Consider the following 22,971-nt stretch of genomic DNA (forward strand, 5'->3'; position numbering starts at 1 on the left):
ACTGTCCTCTTGATAAAGTTAATTGAGCAATTAAAATTGTGTATTTACTTATTTAACATTTCATATGGTGAGCGAAAGCCGCGTAACACGACAAAGTAAATAGCGAAATCGATTAAAATGGGAAACAATTTACTCGAATGTCAATATCAAAATCAACATTCTGTTTAACAAAACAAACGCCACGATTATGCTCAAATTTCGTGCCTAATATGCAGCGATTTTAGCAGTCAGGGCCAGAGTTGCGTTTTTCTTCCAGTGTATCTGCTGACTCAATTGTGTGAGTAAGTCTTTAAGTTTTACACGCGGCCAACGTCGACTGAAGATGAAGCTGAAGCTGAATCTGAATCTGAATCTGTAGCGATACAATTGAGCGCGCTCGGATGCGCTGGGTGGCGATGGGGGGGTGGGGCTCTGGGGGGTGGGAGAAGGTACGAGATGGCCATGTGCTGCGATGTGTAAAAGTCATTGCCTCAGGCGAGCGAGAGCGAGAGGGAGAGCCAACACAAGGGAGATGGCAACAGCAAGGGGAGAGCCCAAATTGTTTTCCAACTTGGCCATGGAATTGCATTGAGCTGCTGGTACACTGAGCGACCCATATTGGAATTCAAAATGAATAAGATTGAGCGATAATTACGCATCACACTTGTGTTTGCTTTCAATCTCTAACAGATACAAACTGGGCTAAAGTTATCTCATCAGCAGCTTAGGGTTTCCGATCCAATTGTTCCCAGTGTATTTTGTGCAAGGATGTAGCCGAGCTGGGCACGCGGATCGGGATGCACACGGACATCCGTGTGCCTATAGCCATGGCTACATACACTGGGTTGGGTCGACCTCACTGGCCACAGGAATGCGGAGGCTCAGTGGTCCATCTAATGTGGTGCCAGTGAATTTCGATTATTTGATTATTCGATTATTCGATCGACCCCACATGTCCTTGCTCCCAACTGCTGGCATCTGGATCCGCATGTCTGCAGGTTGCGAGTATTTGAATTCCACCTGTATTCATTTGCCCACTAACGAGTTTAGGCGGAATAATTGATTCTGGCATTCTCAGTGCGAAGCAAACAAATGGTAAATTCAACGGACATCCCACTGATTCGCTTATACTTGTACTACCAACAATGGAATACCAATCAAAGAAAGTTGTTCTTAAAGCGTTGTAATACCATACCGTATGATGTGAAATGCATAAATAGATAATGTGACGCCAATTCCCTTTATAAGTATTTTTATTCATTAATGAACCTCTGACTCTACAGCTTTTCAATTTTCAAACACCCATATTCATTTTGTCATTCATTTCGCTATGATTCTTTTTGTCTTTAGCATGACAGCCAGGTGCCACGCCTACTTATTCATCACATTTCTGTTCTTTATCTGCTGCATTTGCAGCTGCATTTGTTGTCTTGTTTTCTCTCTCTTCTTTCTTCTTGTTTCCCTATTTCTGTTTCTGTTTCTGTTTTTATTTGCCGTTTTGCGTTCTTTGGCTTTTTGTGTTCACCTGAACACATTTTCTTGCTCCACCGTTCACCGTTGCATTTCCAGCGTTTTCCCCAGTTTTTCCCCACCTCGAAGGGCATTATCTAATAAAAAAAAAAGAAAGGTTGAGTGAAGAATCGGTTTGTGCCGTTCCGTTCTTCTGCGGCATCGGAATGCTTGATTTCTTGAGTGCCGTTGTCGATTCTTTGGATTCTTCAGCGCTTTACCGTTAGCTTCTCTAATTGGATATGCGCAGCTAATTCCCTAATGCCATTTCATTCGATATAAATTATGTAGTGATTTAGCAATTTGTAGATCTGTGCATACCCAACTACTCCAAAGGCGCAGTTTGTATGACTAAACTGCGGTTGAAATTATAGAATATGTATATATGATTTCCTAGGCTCTTTCCATTTCCAAAAGCCAGCTCCATTCTTTTCGGATCTGTTTCTTATCTCGCAAAGATCGTACTTGTTGTCAGGCGAAGCGAAACTCTGCACGCAACAGTCGAACAGAAAACAGCAAACAGCACAGAATTAAATTATTTGAGTAAGTGATTTCGAAGGAGGGGGCGTGGCAGATCGGTGGGGCAGGTGGGATTCTGGAGCTAATTGCAAGTTGAAGTCGCCACAAAGAAAACGCCGTGTGTGGGGCAATCAAGCGCGCAAATAAGCAAACAAACGTGAGACAATGCGCACCTGAGCCACCACAAAAATAAAGAAATTGAAAAACATAATAAGATAAAGAAACACTAAAACGAATATAACGAGTTTATGACCCTGGGATGACGATTGTCGTCAGCTCATCGCATGTCAAGTGAAGCTTTAATTAAATTCTGTTAGCAGTAAATTATTCAATTCCGGTTTTGCAAAATGCAATTTAACTCGAAAATGAATTTCACTCTCTGCGGCAGGCGCAATTCAAAAGATGCAGATTTGCGATCAACGCAATTCTAATCGAATGTTCATCGGAAAAGTACAAGGATGGGGAAGAATAAATCCATTATATTGCTATAACTACCACCATTCAATTGTGTTTTAAATATGAATAAAATGTTACCCTCATTTCCCATTGAGACGAAAATATCAGCTAAATTCCACTTGGCTTTCGCCTTCAATTACTATACTTTTATAATCGGGTTTAGAGTAGCTGGTAAAAAGGGTAAACAATGCGACCGTCCATCAGCCATAATCAGCCCCGCCCGCTGTCTTAACCCCTTTGGCCCCACAGTTAAACAGTTTTCATGTCTACCCAGAAATCCCAATGAGTGGGAAAGAAGTAAGCGATTTTGTTTGTGCGATAAGCGATAAAGCAACTGCGGCCCATGCGGCGTATGAGTAATGGCCAATACTCGTATGCCTGAAAGGAGGCTTTTTCGCTTTTACGCTTTAAAAAATAAAAAAGTAGTGGAGTAAGGTGCTCAGACACTCATTCAATCCCCGATTGGCCATATCAAATCTGCTTTGACACAAATTGATATGCATGCCTTTTATTTACCAAACAATTGAGCAGGAAACCCGCTTTTTTGGACTTCCCCCGTTTGACAGATTTATATCTGGGTAACAGGAAAAGTACTGACTGATGTTACACTTTTCTACTCTTTTTTGTTAATATTCAGTTAATTAGGCAGCAGTGTAGTCTTCCCAGCAAACAAGTGCAACTATTCGACTAATCCCAAAGTGGATCAAGGTTTCCGTTGACTCGCGTTTTAGTTTCGAGAATTGCATCTTTTTGGCTGTATTGTTCGACTTCATATTGATTGTTTTTGAAAGTTTTGGCAATGCGAGAATCTTAGATTTTAATTGAGTTTGATTGAGCTTGCCAGTCAGCCAGCCAAAGTTCAGGTGGTCTTGGCCATGGCCAAGATGGAGGCCCCCGATCACACAGACTTCCCAGATTCCCAAGTTCCAGGCCGGAGAAGACGAGGGTTTCAATGCCGGCGACGGGTAATTCGATACGCGATTGTGCGGTTACATAACCCGTGTGCACATGATTCGTAGATAAAAGACGGAGACAAATAATAGCAGTTCGCACACTTCGATACTTCGCGCACACCTGTACCTATGTAGCTATGTATCTTTGTATCTTTGTATCTCTGTATCCGTGCGTCTCTATATCACTGTGTTTTTCTCTCAGCGATAATACGTTATAAAACGAAATCTTCTATTAAATAAACGGGTATCGTTTCGCTCACATCCAAAAAAAAGAAAAACAATAAAATAAACGATCAAAGCCGCAAAAAAGCCGACGAAGAACGGCAATTTATAATCAAGTAATTACATATATCACATTATATTGGCAAGTTCTTTCATTAAAATATTTGAAATCAACATATTAGCGTTTTAATGTTAATCATTTAATGACCAATTAGTATGTTTGCCTCAAAGTGTGACTTTTCCATTCGGTTATTCGACACATTGTGTACCCTTTTTTTCGGTCACTCCACATTACAATTCAGTGGAAATTGAATTTTGCTTGCAACATGCACAAATAAATTCGTTCGAGCGATAAGCGACCATTGTTATTATTTTTTCTGTATTTTTTCTGTATTTATTTGTTATTTCCCTCGTTATTATTTTGTTGTTCACTCTTTCTGTGCTAAAGGCCAGGGCCAAAAGTAAGCAACAAAGGCTGAATTAAAAATCACAGCAAATGGCAAACAGTTTGCTGTTTTGCCTGGCCTTCATTGTCGATTCAACAAACTTGTATTAGAAGTCTGAGACTTTGCTACTTGCTCACTTAATACTTATTGTTATATTTTTTGAATAGCGAATTCCTACATTTGATAGGCAAATATTACAAAACTGCTGGGTATGATTAAATAAGCCCGATCATCTCGATTTTACTGGTATCTACATGGGAAGAGCACACATCCAATCCGCCGGAATGTTTCGCATAGCTCGATTTGCGGTTTAGGCTTCCACTGCCAATTGAAATCCATCGATTCCACCGAGCGCTGATTCCGGCAATTCCACCTGCAGTTTGGAAATGCAGGAAGTTGGTGGGTGCTTTTCACCCACCACTTTGCACGTATGTACGTACACGTATGTACATTCATATGTACATCCCTGTATAGGCTTGTTGCTATTGCCCCTGGTTGCCAATGCCATCGGTTGCTGTATGTTGCAGGCACTTCTCACGTGGTTTCTGCAATTTGAGTGCACTTTGGTTTATTGTTTATCGATTTGCTTGCGGGCAATTAAATTCCCTTCTACTCCACCGGCTCTCCTTAGCCGCAACTTTCAATTGCGATGCAAGATTCCAAATACCAGGGCAGACCCATAGACCCATTAAACGGCGAAGTTTCCCCATTACCTTAGCTCCTCGGTTGCTCTTGAAATGTGTGAAGTGCCACACGAGCGGGGTAACAAGAGGTGCGGTAGAGAACACAATACAACTCGACGGGGCAATACCCTATACCTATAAACACACAGATCAATTTCCTGTACACAATTTGCTTAATTACTGGAGCTAAAAGAAAGGGAAATAATAGTTTGAAGCGTTCGTATTTACAATAAACCTATAGGTACATATGTATCTTTGGGTTTCTTCTTTGGGACAACAAATCCCACAGGTTTATTTACTCAACTAAGCACCCAATGAATGTTTATACCCATATACTCGTATACTCGGTGCAAAAACATCTAAAAGTTAACAACTGTGCAACAAACAGCACTTTGTTGAAATAGTTGATGTTTATGCACCCTTCTCAACGACAAACACAAGTGTGCAAAATGACAGTAAACGCACAATTGCGTTTTTTATTTGCAAACTCTGGTCGAAATGAAATTTGTGTTGCTCAAATCGGATTTAAATAATAAATCGTATTTGCAAAGTGAATGAATGACCACAAAGTAAATGATTTATCCATTTTTTTGCAACTGAATGTTACTTGTTTTTTCAATGCATTTCAGCTTTAATTAAAATGGCACGAATATGTATGGTATAAGTTGTATCAACTCATTTAACTGTCTGATAGATGGGGCATGCCCTTGTTTTACCCTTTCCTCTTTGGTCTCACCTGTCGTCTTCTCGGGCCGCAAGACCTATTAATGGTTAATTAAGGTTAATAATATGGCACAAACACTCCGCACAACGGAGAGCCACGAGCTCAAAGACCAACAAATAGCGGACAATGGACAATGGGCAATGGGCAACGGAGAGTGGACAACGAACGAGGTACTACGGACGGACGACATACGGACGGACAGTAATGGACACCTGTGATGACTACGTCAACAGCTTGCTACTCGATTACGAGCCTTTGCATGTGTCAATGGGGCGGTGTTCGGTGTCCGCCCTTTGACTACAACCCCTCAACCCCCCAACCACCCAAGTCGCACTCTTTTACCTATTTTTTGTTCTTCTCCGGACGGACATGAACTCAATCGGAATCGCAATTGCCCGGACTTGAAGGGGCGCTCGACTGACGCGGCATGTCAAGACTTATGAGAGGAATGCCGAAGGGGCTGTGTCGCGGAAATGAATGACACAGGCAAAGGTACACACATGGACACCCGCTCACACCCACACACGCACCAATACCAGCGCACGGACATACACACATAGATACGAGTACGTATACTCTCGCGCGCGCACAAATGAGATTAAAAGTCAGAAACTTGGAGCTCGGAAAACGCACGGTAGTTTCTCCAACTCGCAAAAACGCCCCCGCCCCAACCCTTCGCCTGCATGCAATGAAAACCCCATACACTGCCCAAAGAGATTTCGAAATTTCAATACCATTAGATTCCTTAAAATGTTATCATAGGTTTTTTACTTGTCTTTCTTTTTGTAACTTAACTTGAGGATTAGTTGGCTCACAATATTCATGTGTTGAATCTTCCTAGCTGATCGGTCGCACTGTGTAGGTCCGGATTTATTCCAAGTGTAGGAAGTGAGGCGGCGGTAGGTTCAACGACATGTAGCGACATCGAGGCTGACAACGCGGCGCCTAATTGGATCTGGCTCGAGCGCTCCACTTTTGCCCGGGCATGCCTGCGAGCGGTGAGGGGGGCGGGGGCTTGGAGCTTGGGGGATGCGCCCTCGGATCGAGGGCGTCTTTAGCCCCATACGTACCCCATAGCCAGCAGCCTGTAAAGCCCGCCGCTTTTTGACGCAATCAACAGCCGAAAACGCAAGGGCAGCGAAATGAAATTAAAGCCGAGGTCATGGGGTAGGTTGCTTAGTGGGTGGATTGGGTGGATTGGGTGGTCTTGGCCTCGGTTTCGGTTTCGGTTTTTGGCAGGGAGTGCAGCCGAAAAGCAATAAAAGTGACAAGAAAAGTTGAGGCGCTGAGTGGGCGACGAAGAAGGATAAGGACAAGGATCCAGCAAGATGGAGAACGTGGATTTGGGGCGGCCAAACGTGGGGTAGTCGTTACTGTCAGCAACCAGAAAATTGTTAGCCAAACTTTTAGCCAACATCTCCCTTAGCAAGAGAATAAACCCAAAATCCTAAAAAAAAAAGCCAGAAGAAGAAACAGGCATAAAAACGATTCCCAGGCGGCAACATTTTTGTGGCCCTTGAATGCACTCATGAATATGTATCGAGTGATTCGTTTAGAGCGCCGTGAATGCAGCGAATGAGCGTTCGGGGAATACCAAAACCCGAAAGCACTAAGCCGCAGTGATGCCTGTCATAATGGTGCAAATCATTGCTTGGGTCAGTGACGTAAATTCCCAAAAGGATCACAGGCGGCTTTCGTCACTAATGTACATACGCGTATATCTGGCATCACGTTGGGATGCATGGCCTTTGAAATTGCACTTTACAACCTTAATTAGGAGTAAGCTTATGACGCTAGGTATTAGTACTTTATTTACGGCAACTGTAAGAGCAACTGTAAGTGTGCTTCGTCACCGGAGCGAATCTACTAACGATTTTTGGGCTCTTTCTGCTCGACAGATCCCGGGCAATTAAGCTCCCTGCTAAATGTTTAATGTCCCACATTAATTATTCTATCCACTTGCCTCCCTCTTGCAGCCTGGGATATTGGCAATTCGGTGCAGGACGCCTTCGTCATCGCCGTCGAGGAGCACGCCCGCGAACGTCTGCAGAGATTGGCGGCCTTGAACCGGGTCACGCCCGTCGACATTACCCAGCTGTCCAAAAAGGTGAGTGATGCGCAGGTCAATTGGGTTCCATATCTGCCACTTTCTGGTTGGCTTTTGTTTTACTCAGTTTGATCACATCCTTATGGAATTTTTGTAAGAGGTTTGCAGGATATTTTTGTTGATTACCGTACACCGTATTTTCCCAAATTGTTAATTCACTTCTGAGAATTTGTGTTTAAGCAAATTTTCCGTTTGGTGCTATTTCCTTTGCAACAGCATTTAACATGAGGTTTTTAGGAGTTTTTTTTTTCATTTAAGAGGTGGATACCTAGAGAATACTTTTCCAATTAAAAAGTTTCCTGGCTTGCAAAGGAGTTATTTATTCTTTGGTTATTTTCGGGAAATTTCGGTTGCAAACTTGCCAGCTTCCTTACACTTGACTGACGCCTTCCATGTCATTTCTAGAAGTTTTAATGACACATGTCTCGAACATTTTTCATGTTTTTAACGCTAATTAAATCAACATTCAGCAGAGAAATGGGTCTTTAACTGGCATGTAGGGTAATGCCTCACAAATTCGTGGCAGCTACAGAAATTGGATACACATTTGGCATTTTAGATCAGCTGCAGCAATGTGTTGTTCTTTCTGTACAGGATTAACTTATTGTTTTTGCCCAAGGACATTAGCAGGACCAAGACTTTTCCCTGGAAATGACTTTGCTATTTTTAGGTTTTATGTTGGCTTTTTTAGCGTGGGTTTTCGTAGGTTTTTCTTATACGTTTGCTGAAAGTGCATATTCAATGGAAATGAAAAGGAGAAAAAATGGGAAAAAAATGGAAAATCAGGATGCGGAATTCCCGGAAAGTGCAACACCGTTTTCATCCTTCCATCTCTTTTCCTTAACCCCTCCCCCGCCCCCAGTTTGTGTGGCATGTGGCATTGAGGCAAACATGAATGTGAGCCATTTATTTGCAGGCAGTGTGTTTGGCCCGATTTGGATGGGAAACTGAAATTGAAAACGAAAACGAAAACGTTTTATCAAAACAGCTTTCTATCACACATGGTGTGGAGTCCACTGTTATTGGCATAACTGAGTGACCGGAGGCCACTCCCAAATGCCAAATACAAAATACACAATACAATGCTGCAAGATACAAAATGCGAAATGCAAAAAATGAGGAAGTATGCTCGTTCACAAAATTCAATTAAAAATTCAACAAACCCAACACGAGCCAGTGGACTATAGACTGCGAACTTTATAGTGCACTGAAACTAAAAGTGGAAACAAAAACAGACACACAACTTAGGTAAAAAGTGAATACAACAAAGAAATGCTCACAATAAACGTTGTACTCGTACAAACTTGAAAACAAAATCAAAAAATAAAATTGCCATCAAAAGTTACGCAAAACAGAGAAAAAAATCGAGGCAAATAAAGCATAAAAATGAAAGAAACAGATACAAATACAAATACAAATACAAATAAAAACAAAACGGCTGCCGAGGGGAAAAATAAATGCAAATCACATATGTATGTGGGTAATTGAAAGTGAACGCTGCAAACCCATTTGCATGTGCGACCAGAAGAGTGAGTGTATTCACATGGGACTAATACTAATGAAGCGATTCGGTCTTCAAAGTTACATAACATTACCGATTCCCGAAATTAGGTGCACAACGGAAATGAAAATTTTAAATACATAACCGGAATGAGGTTTCATATCCGTTGTTCATACATTTTCCACAAGACCTTTCTATGAAATCTCCTAACGATATGAAATTGTTTTTTATATAAAACATATATAACATATTATATATGTAGGAAGGAGTGTACCATTTTTCCGCGTGTAGCATTTTGAGTCTGCGGGCCGACCAGTGAATAAATTCATTAGCTATTCATTGTGCGTATTAACAGTTTCGTTGCGTTTACAGTTTAACCACAAAAGATCGCGCTGAATGAAATGATTTATTGCGAATCATTTGCATGCAAATAACATCGATTACATTTGGCTACCATTGATTTGTATATTCACTGCATTTAAATCGCTGTAACTAGTTTACTTTAATAACGACTATTTGACTTAGTGCCATATTTGCGTTTTCTTTTCTAACTAAGCTTTGAATTACAAATTACATCGATTCATTATGCTGAATGAGCACACCTCGGCGGGTTAAAGAAAAGAGGCACTCCGATTTTATTTTAAAAATCAATTCATTACGAAACAAGGGCGGAGTTCTCTTGTCAAGGGTTCCAAAGTGATTGAATTGAAGCAAGTGCACTGTTGTGCCCAATAATTTGGTCACTCAAATCGGTGGCTGGCGAGTGGGAAAATGTGAAAACGCTGAGTTCGAGGGGCTCTCATTGCGATGGAATGGATGGTATTCCACGCATTAACCGCATCAAGAGCTGCGCCAAACCCGAATGCCCCGGAATACCTCCGGTAACCCCAATGCCGATCCCCTTGTGCTACCAGCAATTTTAAGCGCATCAAGTGCTTTTGTCATCATCGCCATCACAGTTGAACGCTCCAACAATTGCTTTCAGCTTTCCGGACGTCGCATGGAATTGGGAGTCAGGTGCGGTTCGGTTCGGTTCGGTGCGGTGCGGTTCGGTACGGTGCGGTTCGGTTCAGCTAGGTTAGGTTTTGGTACGAATCTGGGGATCTAGATTGGGCTGGGCTGGGCTGAGTTCAGTTTGGATTGGATTGGATTGGATTGAGTTACTCCAGCTGGAGTGGAGGTGGTGCTTTTTTGTCTAGGATGCGCTGGAGTGGAGCTGCAGGGCAGAAAGTCAACCGTTTGTTGCCAGGCCAACCGAACAAATGATTTTGCATACACAAATAAACGTGAATATGCATATGGTTACACTGAGAGCTGGAAAATAATTTCTGCCATTTTAGCATTACCCCCTGCTTAACAATAATGACATTTATGCTAAGCACTATATGTGCACAGTGGGTGATAAGTTCAAGTGCTTGAAATATATTGTAGCATACTTTTGCACAGTTGCATTAAAATTGTGCTTATTTGCCCGCCGTGTATGCATGCATCGATTTATCCGATAAGTGTTGAGGTGCGTAGGTGGATTATATGGCGTATATGGTATATTGTATATATGGTATATGTGGGAACTGGGAACTGGGAGCCGCGGCACTTCAATCCGCCATCGGGAGAATCCACAAGCCGATGCGGTAGACTGACAAACCGACTTGGTTGTCAATAATCCGATAAAATGCGGACAAAAAATACGCTCACGGCGTTTGGGTGGCAGGAAAAAAGAATTATATTGATATACATAAGCCATGGGGAGCAAAGTGAGAATGTGCCGCAGGCGTTAAGTATGGATACACCCACTACTCGGCTTTCTTCTCGTTATATACTCTTACATTTTCATTCTGCTCCCAACATGGGCGTCCCATCCTCAGGAAATTGCATCAAAAGGGCCCCATAACTCAACTTGTTCATTTATTTTCACTTTTTTGTTTTTTTTTTTTTTGTTCATGCTGACACTTAGCTACAGCTATTGGCATGAGGGCGCGACTTAACCTGAAGAAGGTTAAGGCCAATTGGATTGGCTGGGATACATGTACATATAGGCGAGAACCCAAAGGCGTCCTAATTGACGGGCACTGAATGCGGTGTAAATTGTGGGTTTTTGGTCTGGCCACCTACATTCCTATCCAGAGAGCAAAATGGAATGCAAACCTAACCCAGACGCTGACTCACCCACCCACACACATGTGCCGCATGCCACATCCATTATGTGTTCGTCGCATTAATAATTCATATTTCATTAGGGGAACAGCATCAATACAACCACGACTTCGGCGGGGGCGTGGCAGTGGAGCAGGGGCGTTACTTGGTTAGCTTTATTTTAATGGAATTTGATTGATTTGCATATATGCGAACGAAGCCTGTCAGCGGTGTTAAACGATGGCAGTTTTCAGCGCTTACTTGTTTTTCGGTGTTTGCGGTGCCACAATGATGGGAATTGGATGATAGTTTGACAATAGAATGGCTATCACAATAGTGCAACGCATCTTAGCCAGGTCGGTCTGTTTGACAGTACTCAATGACAAACGAATTTATTTCAAGGGGAGGCTACTTTTCTGATTAGGGTAGCAGGTTAACCAGTGTTAACAATTTGTTAAAATCAACATTTTGAACCTTGTTCAACATGTAAAGATTTTCAGTTTTATTATTATGTTTATTTATTAAATCCATAATAAATTTGAGGAGAGGTAATAATGGGGTTTTCGAGCTCGTGTGCTAAATTTACCTTCTAAACCATTTTCCACGCATTTGTCGGTTGGAACAGCTGCAGCAAACGAAGAGCGGCACGGCGACAAGTCAGCGCCAGGACCTCAGCTTCCTGAACGAGTCGACGCCCATCTATGTGACGTCCTTCACGAGCAACCAGATCACCTGCAGCAGTTCCACGATGACGACGGCCACCGCCGGCGGGCCGATCAGCGCACCATCGCTGGCCACGGCCACCACCACCGTGCCGACGGCATCCTCCCACACCACCACGGTGGTGGCCCAGATCGAGCACGGGGCATCTGCGCTGGTCAGTGCCGCCGTGGCAGCAGCCACTGCGGCGGATCGGAATGCCAATAGCACCACATCGGCGGCCCTGAAGCAGACGGCCAACTGCATTGGCAGCACCACCAGCCAGTCGGCCAGCAGTGCCATGGGGCAAATCTACCAGACCAGCCAGGCGCAGCAGCAGCAGTTGCAACAGTTGCAGCAGCAACTTGCGGCAGCAGCAGCGGCGGGGAAGCCGCTGCAGGCCAAGTCCCTCTTGGCCAGCAGCCTGCAACATCTGGCCGAGGAGGTGGACAACGAGGATCTGGACGATGATGACGACGTGGATGGCGCCAACTATTGTGGCATAACCTATATTAGCTACAACAACAAGCATGCCCAGCTGCCGACGACAACACTGCCGGCGGCCACCGCGTTGCCAGCGGCAGCTGCATCACTGGCCACCACGGCGGCGATTTACCAGCAGAGGCAGCAGCAGCAGCAACAGCAGCAGCAGCAGCAGCAGGTGCACCACCACAACCACCCACCAACGACGAGCCAACTCAATCGACCCACAGCACCGGCGCCGCTGCAACTTGGAGGTCCTGTCAATCCCAGCTTCGTGGACGCCCAGACATCCACATCGCCGCTGATGGGACACTATCAGCAGCAGCAGCACCAGGATGTGGATGCAGCAGCGCCCTCGTCGTCATCATCATCGGCGGTGGTGGTGGAACGGCATGTGCATGGCACCACCACGCCCAAAACGGAGTACTCCACGGCCATATCGAGTGGCCAGTTGCAGCAGGCCTTTGCCGAATTGCAGCTGCACTCGAGCAACAATAATGCAACACAGCAGCAGCAACAGCAACAGCAGCAACATTTACTTTTAAGCAACAACAATAATAGCAATAATTCAATGGCAGCGGCACAGACAACTGCATCTCTGATGAAGAATTGTGATCTACTGATATCGAACAATCTGTATCCACCGAGAAGAGAGGTGATATATTTATGTTGGAGGTGGCGCTTGAATGACCATTCATTTGTATTTTATTCGTTTTGGTTTATGTGGATTATTGAGCTTCCTTTGGCCACAATTGATTGATTTCATTTACATTTTATTGAGGAATTTATTTGGTTCTAGCTTCTGTCGAATTTCCGTCAGCATGCAAGTGAATTACGAATTGATTTTGAAGTTGTTCAAGAACTCATTTAATTGGGATAATTTTTAAATCTATTATCTCAAATGGAATTTGTTTTCAGCCATTGCGTTTGATTGCTTTTGATTTGTGAATAACTTATCCATTCGATTTTCCTATTCTAATTCATCTTCATTTGCCTACTCCACAGTTACTACAAGACGTCATAGTCCATCAGGGCAGTGATGTGCATTCATACAGCACGAGTGCATCAGCAGCGATCGCCAGCAGCAGCAACAGATCACAGCAGCAGCACCAGTTGCTGAGTGCCGCCTACGAGTTGCAGCAGCAACAGCAGCAGTTGCAACTGCAGCACCAGCAGCAGCAGCAGCACAGTCCCACAAGTAGCATATCAATTGGAAGAACTGAACTTTTACTGGGCGATCAGAGTTTGCGGCAGGATCCCAGGGGGTGAGTTTGTGCTATACCCATTTATAATATATATATAAACTAGATTAGATGTAAGACACGAATCAAGTTTCCCAGTAATAATGTCCTTAGGGAGCAAAGAGTTTGGAGTCACTGTGTCCTTGCTAAATGATCTGTGGGAAGACAAAAAATGTAGCCTAGCCTGTAGGCGCTTTCGCTTAGCAGTGCTTGTCAAACTGCATTGTTTTCGTTTGTCTGTCTACTTATTTGATTTACTTGACCAACGCTGCGAGCGTGTTTGTGTGTCTGTCTTTGCACTTTATGAAGCATTTATTACCGCTCCTCGCCGCTCTCTTCCTTTCCCTTCCATTGCTTCTCTGTTTTTTGCCAACTTTGGCAGCAGCTACTGGTCCGAAGCGATGGCCCTCCGGCTTGAATGGAATTTTTCACGCTGCGGAAATACCCAACATGTGGCCCACACACACACAAATGCACTGACACAAGCTGACGAGCTGAGTTTTTATGACTGCTTATTTATTTACTCGCTCTGCTCGCTGGGTTTTCCACCTGGCTGGATCGCAGCAACTCCGCCCTGCATCCTTATTCCCATTCCCATTCGCATCCGCATCCGCATTCGCATCCTTGTTCCAGCTCCGCCTTTGGCCATCGCTGACATTTTTCACACATTTTTCCCAGTGCTCGCACTCCGTCCCTCCCCTTGTGGCACCACTCAACCCCTCTCGTTCGTCCTTGGCAAACGAACCTGTTGTGATTTCGCCTTCAGCGACAAACTATTCGCAGACAGCAGCGGAAAAGTGATTAGCACCCTTGTCGTGGGTGGGGTGTTCAATACAGATCTGTTTTAGTTATGTTATGTTATGATTTAGGTATGTTATCAATTTTAGTTGTGATTTTAGTTCAAGAGCTTGTAAATTGGCAATGACTTGGTTTATTTGGAGTAGTAAAATAGCATACACATTATAATTCTGTTGGGATGTGCGTATTTATGGCCACCACTGTACGTTTCCCCGCGTAAGTCAAGCCAGCTTCCTTTTTTACCCACCCCCTGGCCCATAATATCCCTCGCCTCCCACGGCGCCCCGTTTAAGCACGTGCGCCTTCATTTTATGCTCATTATTAATTAACGAGTTATTTTCCTCGCCCGGCGATGAATATTCATACATTTTTAATCGATTTTTACGCTTCTGACTGATAAAAGCATCAGCAGTTTGGCGGCAATTGCACAGTTTGGCGGCCATTGACATGGCATATAGCAAATACGCCGATGCGGTCGCCGTTTTGCCATTTCTCAGGTCAGTTTGTGGTCACTTCACGATGACCTTCCTGCCAGCTGACTCGTTCCCGTTCCTTGGCCTCTGTGTCCTCTTCCAACGTCCACAATTGAAAACCTGCTGACTAATCAGTTGCAGACAGTGACAGCACCACAGACGTTGCTGATGACCACGATGGTGATGGGCAGTGGCGTGCTGAAGGGGGTTGTAATGCTGCCATTTATCTGAAGTATGCAAAATAGATTGGATATGTCTGCCTGCTTTTCCTCTCTGTGGCCTTGTGTCACCGATGGGAGTGGAAATTGGAATTGGATGAAATTCCAAATCGCTTCATGAAATCAAATTAAGCGAGTTAATGTAAATTTACGTTCATTCTTAAGACTTGAAGTACCATTGTCCAAACCTAAGCCCCCTTTGTACACGCCCCTGCTGACGACACTTGATACGACGACGCATTGCACTTGATGTGCATTATCTACGAGTTGTAGTTGTAGTTGCAGTCGTGTGCTGTGCATTTGTGCTGCCTGCCCAACTGTCACTCTGATGTACGTACGTACGTACCTCCCCAGATACCCCCACAAATCTGATCCGTACCCTCTGGCTATATCCACTCATCTCGACATCGACATCGACATCGACATGGACATGGACATCGGCTGACAACAATCAATGTTCGATGACATTTCTCTTTCCCGACTTATTTGTTCGGTCAAATGGGAAAGTCAAGCTGAGGTGGAATTTTTCTGAGATTGATTTAGATTCGCTTTCAGTTTGTGGGCCTTGATTGCTTGAGTTACCGGCTGCGTGGCAGATGCATTCAATTTTCAAATGCATGGCTACAAATAAGAGCATAATTAAGAAACATCATTTACAAACTCAACTTTCGCCCAACGTTATATAACAAAATAAATCAACGAATTCCCCTTATAATAAAAAAGCAGTGCTGCTAAAACTGGAAGAGCAGCCCAGTCCAGACAACTGGAGAATTCCGCCCGATTCTTCTTTGGCATGCAAGCCGTGTTTTGGATCTGCGGCTTCACGTTTGGACTTGGGGACCTCAGAACGCAGAACTCAGAACGCAGAACTCAAGCCTCAGACTTCAGACCTGGGATCGCGGAATCGGGTCTGGTTTTTAAAAAATTCTCGGCACGCGCATGCGCAGCATTTTTTCTACTGCGGTCAGCACGTTGTTCCTTTCGAGTTTGCTGTGCTGTGCTGTGCCTTTTCATCGTTGGCTTCGTTGGGGTAGGCCATGCCATTGGAAATTGAAATTAGAGGGTAAGCGGGGAGGGCAGCAGCTACTATGTTCCAAGCTGGTCACTTTCCCATGGGAGCCAAGGAATATCAATTAAAGGTGCCGCCATTAACTAATCTCCGTCTCTGTTTCTGTCTCTGTCTCTGTGTCCGTCTCTGTTTCTGTCCCTGTCTCCGTCTTTGGCCACCTTCCTTTGCTCAGCTGGGCTAGCCAAAAATGTAATTAAATCATTAATTTCCTGTCGTTATGAGGCAGCCTTGGCAACAACAAAAATAATGCCCTTCATGCAGCAAGAGCACAAAATGCCCTAGAAATACAGTCGAGTTTTAATTGTTATTTTTAAGGCCTGAAATAGTACCTTATGCAGTGCTTGTTTGGTTGTTCGACAAAAAGCTCGCAGATAGTTTAAGCAGCTTGTAATTTGAACTTCTGAGTATTACTCTCTAAATTAAACATTTTTCCAATATCAAACTTATGGAAGAACGTAGGACTCAAACACCTCAATCCCAACAATTGATGTTAGGTCCTCGAGCTTGCAGCTCACTTACCGAGATTCCACTGTAGGCAAGGAAGAACAAGCAGCGATAGCCCAAAGGAGTTGCGAGTTATTTGTATAGCAACAAAACTAAAAGGCAAAGCGCATGAACAAGTTCGAAGAATATACTATACAAAAAAATAAAATCTTATTTGTGTTGCCATGTGTGTCACACAAACACACAAGCTTGTAACTTGAGATAAATCCGTTATAATAACTCTGAGCATCTGGGTTGGATATATATACGCATACCTGTATGTATGTACATGCATATATAAATGTGGATGCCCGGACACACACACTCATACTTCAGCTCAAGTGTGTCGATTGTATCTTTGTATCTTTGGAGGATGCTTGGCGCTGTATCTTTGTATTAGTATCTTTGGAGCTTCTCTTCTTCCCCAACCCTTCGTTTTTCTCTCCCTCTCTCTCCCCCCCTCTCTTTCGCAGGTAAGCCAAGCAATCAGCGTTTTGTTTGCCTCTTGTTTTGTTTTGCTTTTGTTCGCCGAGTGCTCGTAGGTGTGTGCCTGTGTGCTAGTGTTAGTGTGTTTGTGAATCTCTTCTATATCTTACCTGTTTACCTGTTGGCCCTTCCCTCTCCACCCATTCGCTCTTCAGCCTCCTGTCTCTCCTCCCTCTCTTCGTCCGTAATTAGCCTGCGCCTTTTCGTGGGATCGCCAGGCAGCGAAAGAGCAACGAAAACAAACGAAACTTGAGCCCAAAGGGGGGACTATGATAGTATCCAAAAGGTTGGCCATACACCTCCGACGAAATTGTATCCCCCAAAGTAATACCATGTTAGAAACAATGGTTTTTGTAATAATAAAATATGACCTTAGCTCAAACCGGTGACAACAGTATATTAAATAGCAAACAATTCCGTTAAAATTGTATCTTGATGTTTAAAATGCGTAGGAAAGTATGCTGCGTTATATTTTATGTTTAGATACATGTGATCTGAGTATCGGCTATCAATTAAGATGACTATTTACCGTATAGTCTAAGTTGACCCAGTCACTTTTAATTGCTGACCCACTAGCAAGTTGCAAGTGTCTCTCAAACGGAAATAAAATAATTATCGCCTAACGGCAAAAGGAAATTAAGTTGGTCGTGTCTGCGGTAATCAATGTGGTCAGCAATTGACCAAGACTGCAACAGATTGACAGCAAATTACATGCTTAAACCAAAAGTTATCAAAGTTAACAGAGATCTTAACTTTAAAAATATGATATTTCTAAATTACATGAACCAAGTGTCATTAACTCAAAAACCTTGAAAATTAAAGCGGGAAAATAATCAGATAGAGGGTTGATGAGTTATAAGAATCTGATGTTATTATTATTTTGGTAAATAGTGGGTAGTTTTCTACCTGTATACTCCCCCGATTTTTGTTTTCCACTCTCGCTCTTTGAAATGTGCTCTCTCTCTCTCCGCTCTGAGAGAGATCCCTGATTCATTTTTGGGAGTGATTAATTCTCACCTGAGGCCCCAGCTTCGATTTCCATCTGAATCTTGGGGCAAGGCTCTTGAATCTTCTGAGAAAATGAGAGAATCGACAACGTATAAATACCTCTGCGTTGAGTCACGTACCTACACACCTGTAAAACTTTTGTTCTTTGATGTGGCACAATGGACGTAGCCATGTGTGCTTGTGTGTGTGCCGAGAAGTAAGAGTACGAGTTCTTTTTGTGCCTTTTGTACCTGCTCTATAGCTACTCTTCCTCTTCTTCGGGAGGGTTTACTTACAAGGAACGAAAAAAGAGGACGCAAAAGTGCTTAACGAACTTTGCGAGGGAGTGCCAACTAAATGATCTTTCCCAGCAATCCCTTTATTCCATGAACATTCGGTTTGCCGGCTTTCCGTTTAAGTTTTCGCAATTATTCACACTTTAAAATGTTTCAGATGTTATGGGATTTTGTTTAAGAATTTCCAATTAATACAAATACATAAAATACGTATTTTAAAAACAGTTTTTGACAAATAGAGCTGTTGATGAGATATAAGAAATCCCACAAAACCAACAATTTTAATATTGGATTTAATGTTCGACGTGATCCTTATTATCTGCACATAGGGTGTCCATATTCGCAATTGCCCTACTTCGCGTTTTCTTGGATGTGCTATATCTATTCCTGTGTGCCTCCTTCGCTGCTTGCACACTTGAACACTTTGCTATTGTTTGCTCCCCTCTCAGCTAAGCACGCACACACTCTGGCAAAAATAGTTGAGCACACAATCGCATATACGCACACACACACATATCCTGGGGCGATTGAGCGCGCTGCACTTGCGCTGCTTGAAAATGAAAAATGAAAAAACGGGACGACAGGTAGGCACACCAACAAATGCACACAGAGTTACGCTCTCCGCCGCTCTCTGCCGCTTCTCTCTCTCCCGCTCTCTCTCTCGATTTTTTTGAAGCAGCGCTGCCAGCTATTTTCTGCTTTATTTTCAGCTCGGCTTTCAGGTTTTTTCATTCTATGTTTGTACCGCGAGCTAAAAACGCGTGTGTGCCACAACGAGAGTGCAACAAAAACAACAGTGCGGCGACAATGTTTTAAATACGATGCGAGAACGTGCAACTGCAGTTTGCCGTTAGCTAAGCTGCACGATCGATTTGCAATAGCAACAACAACAAAAAGCAACGTACAGTGTTCTAACTCATTAAATTGCAATTAAAAGCGCTCAGAAGAAGAAGCAGCAGCAGCAACAAAACAAACGGTTAGCCAATGTTGCCAGACCGTTTACGTAGCATACCTTTTTTTTTTTACCTTTTTTTTCTGCCTGCAAAGTGAAAGAAAAGTGGCAATAACTATTTGTGCATGCGTGTGTGAGTTTTGGACATGCAACATGCAACTTGGTCAGTTATAGTGTTGTTGTTGCAAGTTGCAGACACCTTTCGAAAGTGTTAAACGAAACGATAGAAGCAGACGTAGTCGAGCAGTGAGAGGAATACAGTAGATATGGGCTACAAAATTTGAAAATCCAGCGGTACATCACTAAATAGAAGACATCGTTCTTTTGCGATAAAAATGGAATCCTAAGCGATTTATTGAATTTTCAATAAAAAAAATAGTGCTTTCTTTAACCAATATTTGCTGTGACTCCATATTTTTTTGTTGCATTATTCCGTGTTGTCATGGCGCAAGCGCAACACCAATACATGTTTTATTTTTCGATTTCCCTTTAATTAAATACAAATGTTGTTTTGTGTTTCGTGCGTGTGAAGGCAGGAGAAATGTGTAAACCCAAAGGATAAACCAACAAAAAAGCAAAATTTAGAAACCCAAAAAAGTTGTAATAGAAAGTCAGACAAAGAGAGGGAAAGACGCAGAAAAAGAGAGAAAGGGAGACAGAGATCGAACGGATTACAGATATGCGCATCCTAAAGCAATGGTGAGTGTTTTTCTTTGTTTTCCCCATTGTGAGAAGATGGGGAAAACCCCACGAACCGTCTTTCCTCCTCCAAAAAACCCATTCCTCGCACACATTCAGGTATTTAAACTGACAACCGTCGTTTTTGTTGTTCTTGACAATCACACTTCTATTATAACTACCCATTGTTCAAAGCTGGAACAGCTACAATAGATACGAGTACATTCACGGAAAACTTTATTAAGACGCTCCTAACAATCCGTAATTGCAAATCTTAGTTCCATACAAAATATGACAAATCGTAAAGTATTATTAAAATGCACATTGGTCTATTTTAGAATCGTTGTTGTTCAAAGGGTCTGTTGGATCTTTATATTTCGTATCCCGAATGATAGGGCGAGTGTTATCTATAAATATATTTATCTATATGCACGACCTGTTGAGCTGTATCTTATAGATACATTTTGTATTCAAAGCACGAGGGGCGAAACCAAATATTTCGTGATCTACGCCACCGCAACCTGAAGTGCAGTCATACATAATTCACCCCGCTTAAAGACCGCATTCCGATAGTTCGGATATTATAATGCCATAATTACATAATTCGCTTTCGTTTGTGCGGGTAAACGCAATTTTCTGGACGAACAGCAATAGCGGCAAATAGTTTCTCACCTCGTCTACGGATAAACTGGTGAAGGGATTCAGAAGTTGAGGCAGTCCACAAGCCGCCCCTCCCCATGCTTACACCCCATTTGCCTCCCGCTTACCACCATTTCCCGGGAAAACTCTCCAAGGAGCGGACGTGGAAAGTGTTGGCATTCCGAAGGTGGTTGTCGGATTGGGCGGAATGGGCAGCAATAGAATGGGACAGAATGTTCACCAGAAACCACAACGCAAATGCGCAAAGTTGGTAGAACAATAATTTGAGCAATAATTTACCAGGTAAATTGCAGGCGAAGACGGGAGAGATGAGCTGGAAATTGCGAATGAACATGGCTATGGATAATGAGACCAGGGCACAGGAAGCAAATTAAATTGAGCAAAATAGAATAGATACCGCATAGTGAAGAAATCAACTCCAAATTAAATTGGAATCTTGCAAGTAGCAAGCATTTTTAAGGATTATGAACATATAAAATTACGAGGTTAAACGATAATCGTTATCCCAATTACCTCTGTGATCGCAAAGCAAAATAAATCCTGCAAAATCATTCAACTTAATCTGTAGCTTTGTGCTTTGTGAAAAAGGAATGCCGAATGACGTCAAACTAAAGTGCAACCTGAATATAAAGCCCACCCACCTAATGCATAAGCCCCACCACCCACCACCCTCCACCCCGCTCCGAGTCACCTGAGTGCAATCAGGACACTCACCTCCCACACCCCCTTCAAGTGCACGCAATCAGGACTCTCTCACCTCTTTCGCCACTTGGAATTTTCATGGCTTCTCGAGGGGAAGCCCCTGGGGGCAATGAGGACGAAGGCACGAGGACGAATAGTGGGATAGTAGGGATTTCAATGCACAACTGCAGCCCACAATCAATTAAGTTTTATTTCAATTTGCCAAATGGCAAAATGAGTTCAACTAAACTTTAATTGAACGCCCACACTGCCCACACTACCCACACCTCTCGGTAAATTGAAAATGAAATTTCAGCTTTTGGCTTGGGTGTCTAAATGGGTATATATATATATGTACCATCTTACCTATAAGTATATTGCATTTACATTCAGAGCCCCCTTTTTGGGGCGAAAAGAGCTTTTCACCTTGACTGCCTTTGTGTTTGGGTTTTAATTAATTCTTAGGAAATGCCCCAACCTGACCATTATTTGCTTATGAATTTTTACACTGGCATTTCCAGGAAAACTTTATTTGAAAGAGGGGGGAAATCGAGTGTGCAATTGAGCGGCATCGATGATGTGATTGCAAAATTGTCCAAGAGTTGAGTTAGCACTGAGCAAGACGTGTGTACAAGTTGTGAATAGAAACTATAAGCTTTTAAATGTTTTTTTTTGTTATGAATATCTTAAATAATACACATGCATTGTTTATCGGTGCTTTAACTATCGATTATGGCACTACTCCAGATTTTGGTTTGCTGGGCAATTAAACCAGATCCAACTGCTAGTGCCACTGCCATTTCCACTTTCAATCCCATGTGGCTGCCTTGGCAATGATTAATTCAAATGGAATGCCAGCTTCTGCTTCAGCTTCAGCTTCAGATATATGTATATATATAAGGTATATTGTAAGGAAACCCCCTCCGCCCAAGTCGCCATCACCGCTTCTGCTTACCCAACACTTTTCCTGGAGCCACATCCAAACACAACCGCAATCCATTACGATCTCCACTCAGTTTGAGTTTCACTTCCAGTTTTGAGCCCAGAGTTTGAATCAAATCATCGAGCTGAGTTCGGTTCTGGCCAGGGCAACACCCACGAATTCCGGTCGAATTGAGGAGGTTCTACCTGAGGAGCAATTGTAAATGTTGAATGGTAAATGGTAAATGGGGGATTGTGGTCTGGAATGCGATGCAACGGGTGACTCATGGCTGCCACTTCCGCTGCAAATAAGCCTCTTCCGGTCCCGCCCCTACAACGATTCCCAGCTCCGGATTCACGATCCCCAGTGCACGTCGTCCGATTCTCGGACTGCACCTGTTCCAGCCACTTGTTGCCACAAGCCCTCAAGCATGAACCCTCCCAAAATCGCCGGCTACATCGGTCTGTAGGGGATATCCCTCCGTCCACCTGTTGTCATTGGTTTGATATACTCGTGGTGTGGAACACAAGTTCCAAATGGGCATTACATATCAGGTTTAGATATTTAGATATTCAGGTTAACATATGCAGCTCAGAGTAAATTTCGAAACAAA

General features: G+C 43.2%; 1 protein-coding gene across 11 annotated transcripts in view; it reads left to right on the forward strand.

Annotated features, from left to right (window-relative positions):
- The window catches only part of LOC6550526 (MAGUK p55 subfamily member 3), a 53,911-nt gene that overhangs the window by 11,985 nt on the left and 18,955 nt on the right, over positions 1-22,971 (forward strand). For 4 of the 11 annotated variants that reach the window (XM_015155676.2, XM_026982486.1, XM_015155679.2 and 1 more), the window contains 2 exons: positions 7,468-7,598; positions 13,420-13,679. In XM_015155676.2, coding sequence (XP_015011162.1) covers positions 7,468-7,598; positions 13,420-13,679 — 391 coding nt within the window. Of the gene's footprint in view, positions 1-7,467; positions 7,599-11,857; positions 13,070-13,419; positions 13,680-19,158; positions 19,442-19,556; positions 19,712-19,949; positions 20,117-22,971 lie in introns of those variants that run through there. The other 7 variants (XM_015155681.2, XM_026982483.1, XM_001977880.3 and 4 more) reach the window with 6 other exon arrangements.

Source organism: Drosophila erecta, unplaced genomic scaffold (assembly GCF_003286155.1).
Source record: "Drosophila erecta strain 14021-0224.00,06,07 unplaced genomic scaffold, DereRS2 tig00000126-arrow-pilon, whole genome shotgun sequence".
NCBI classification, from domain to species: domain Eukaryota; kingdom Metazoa; phylum Arthropoda; class Insecta; order Diptera; family Drosophilidae; genus Drosophila; species Drosophila erecta.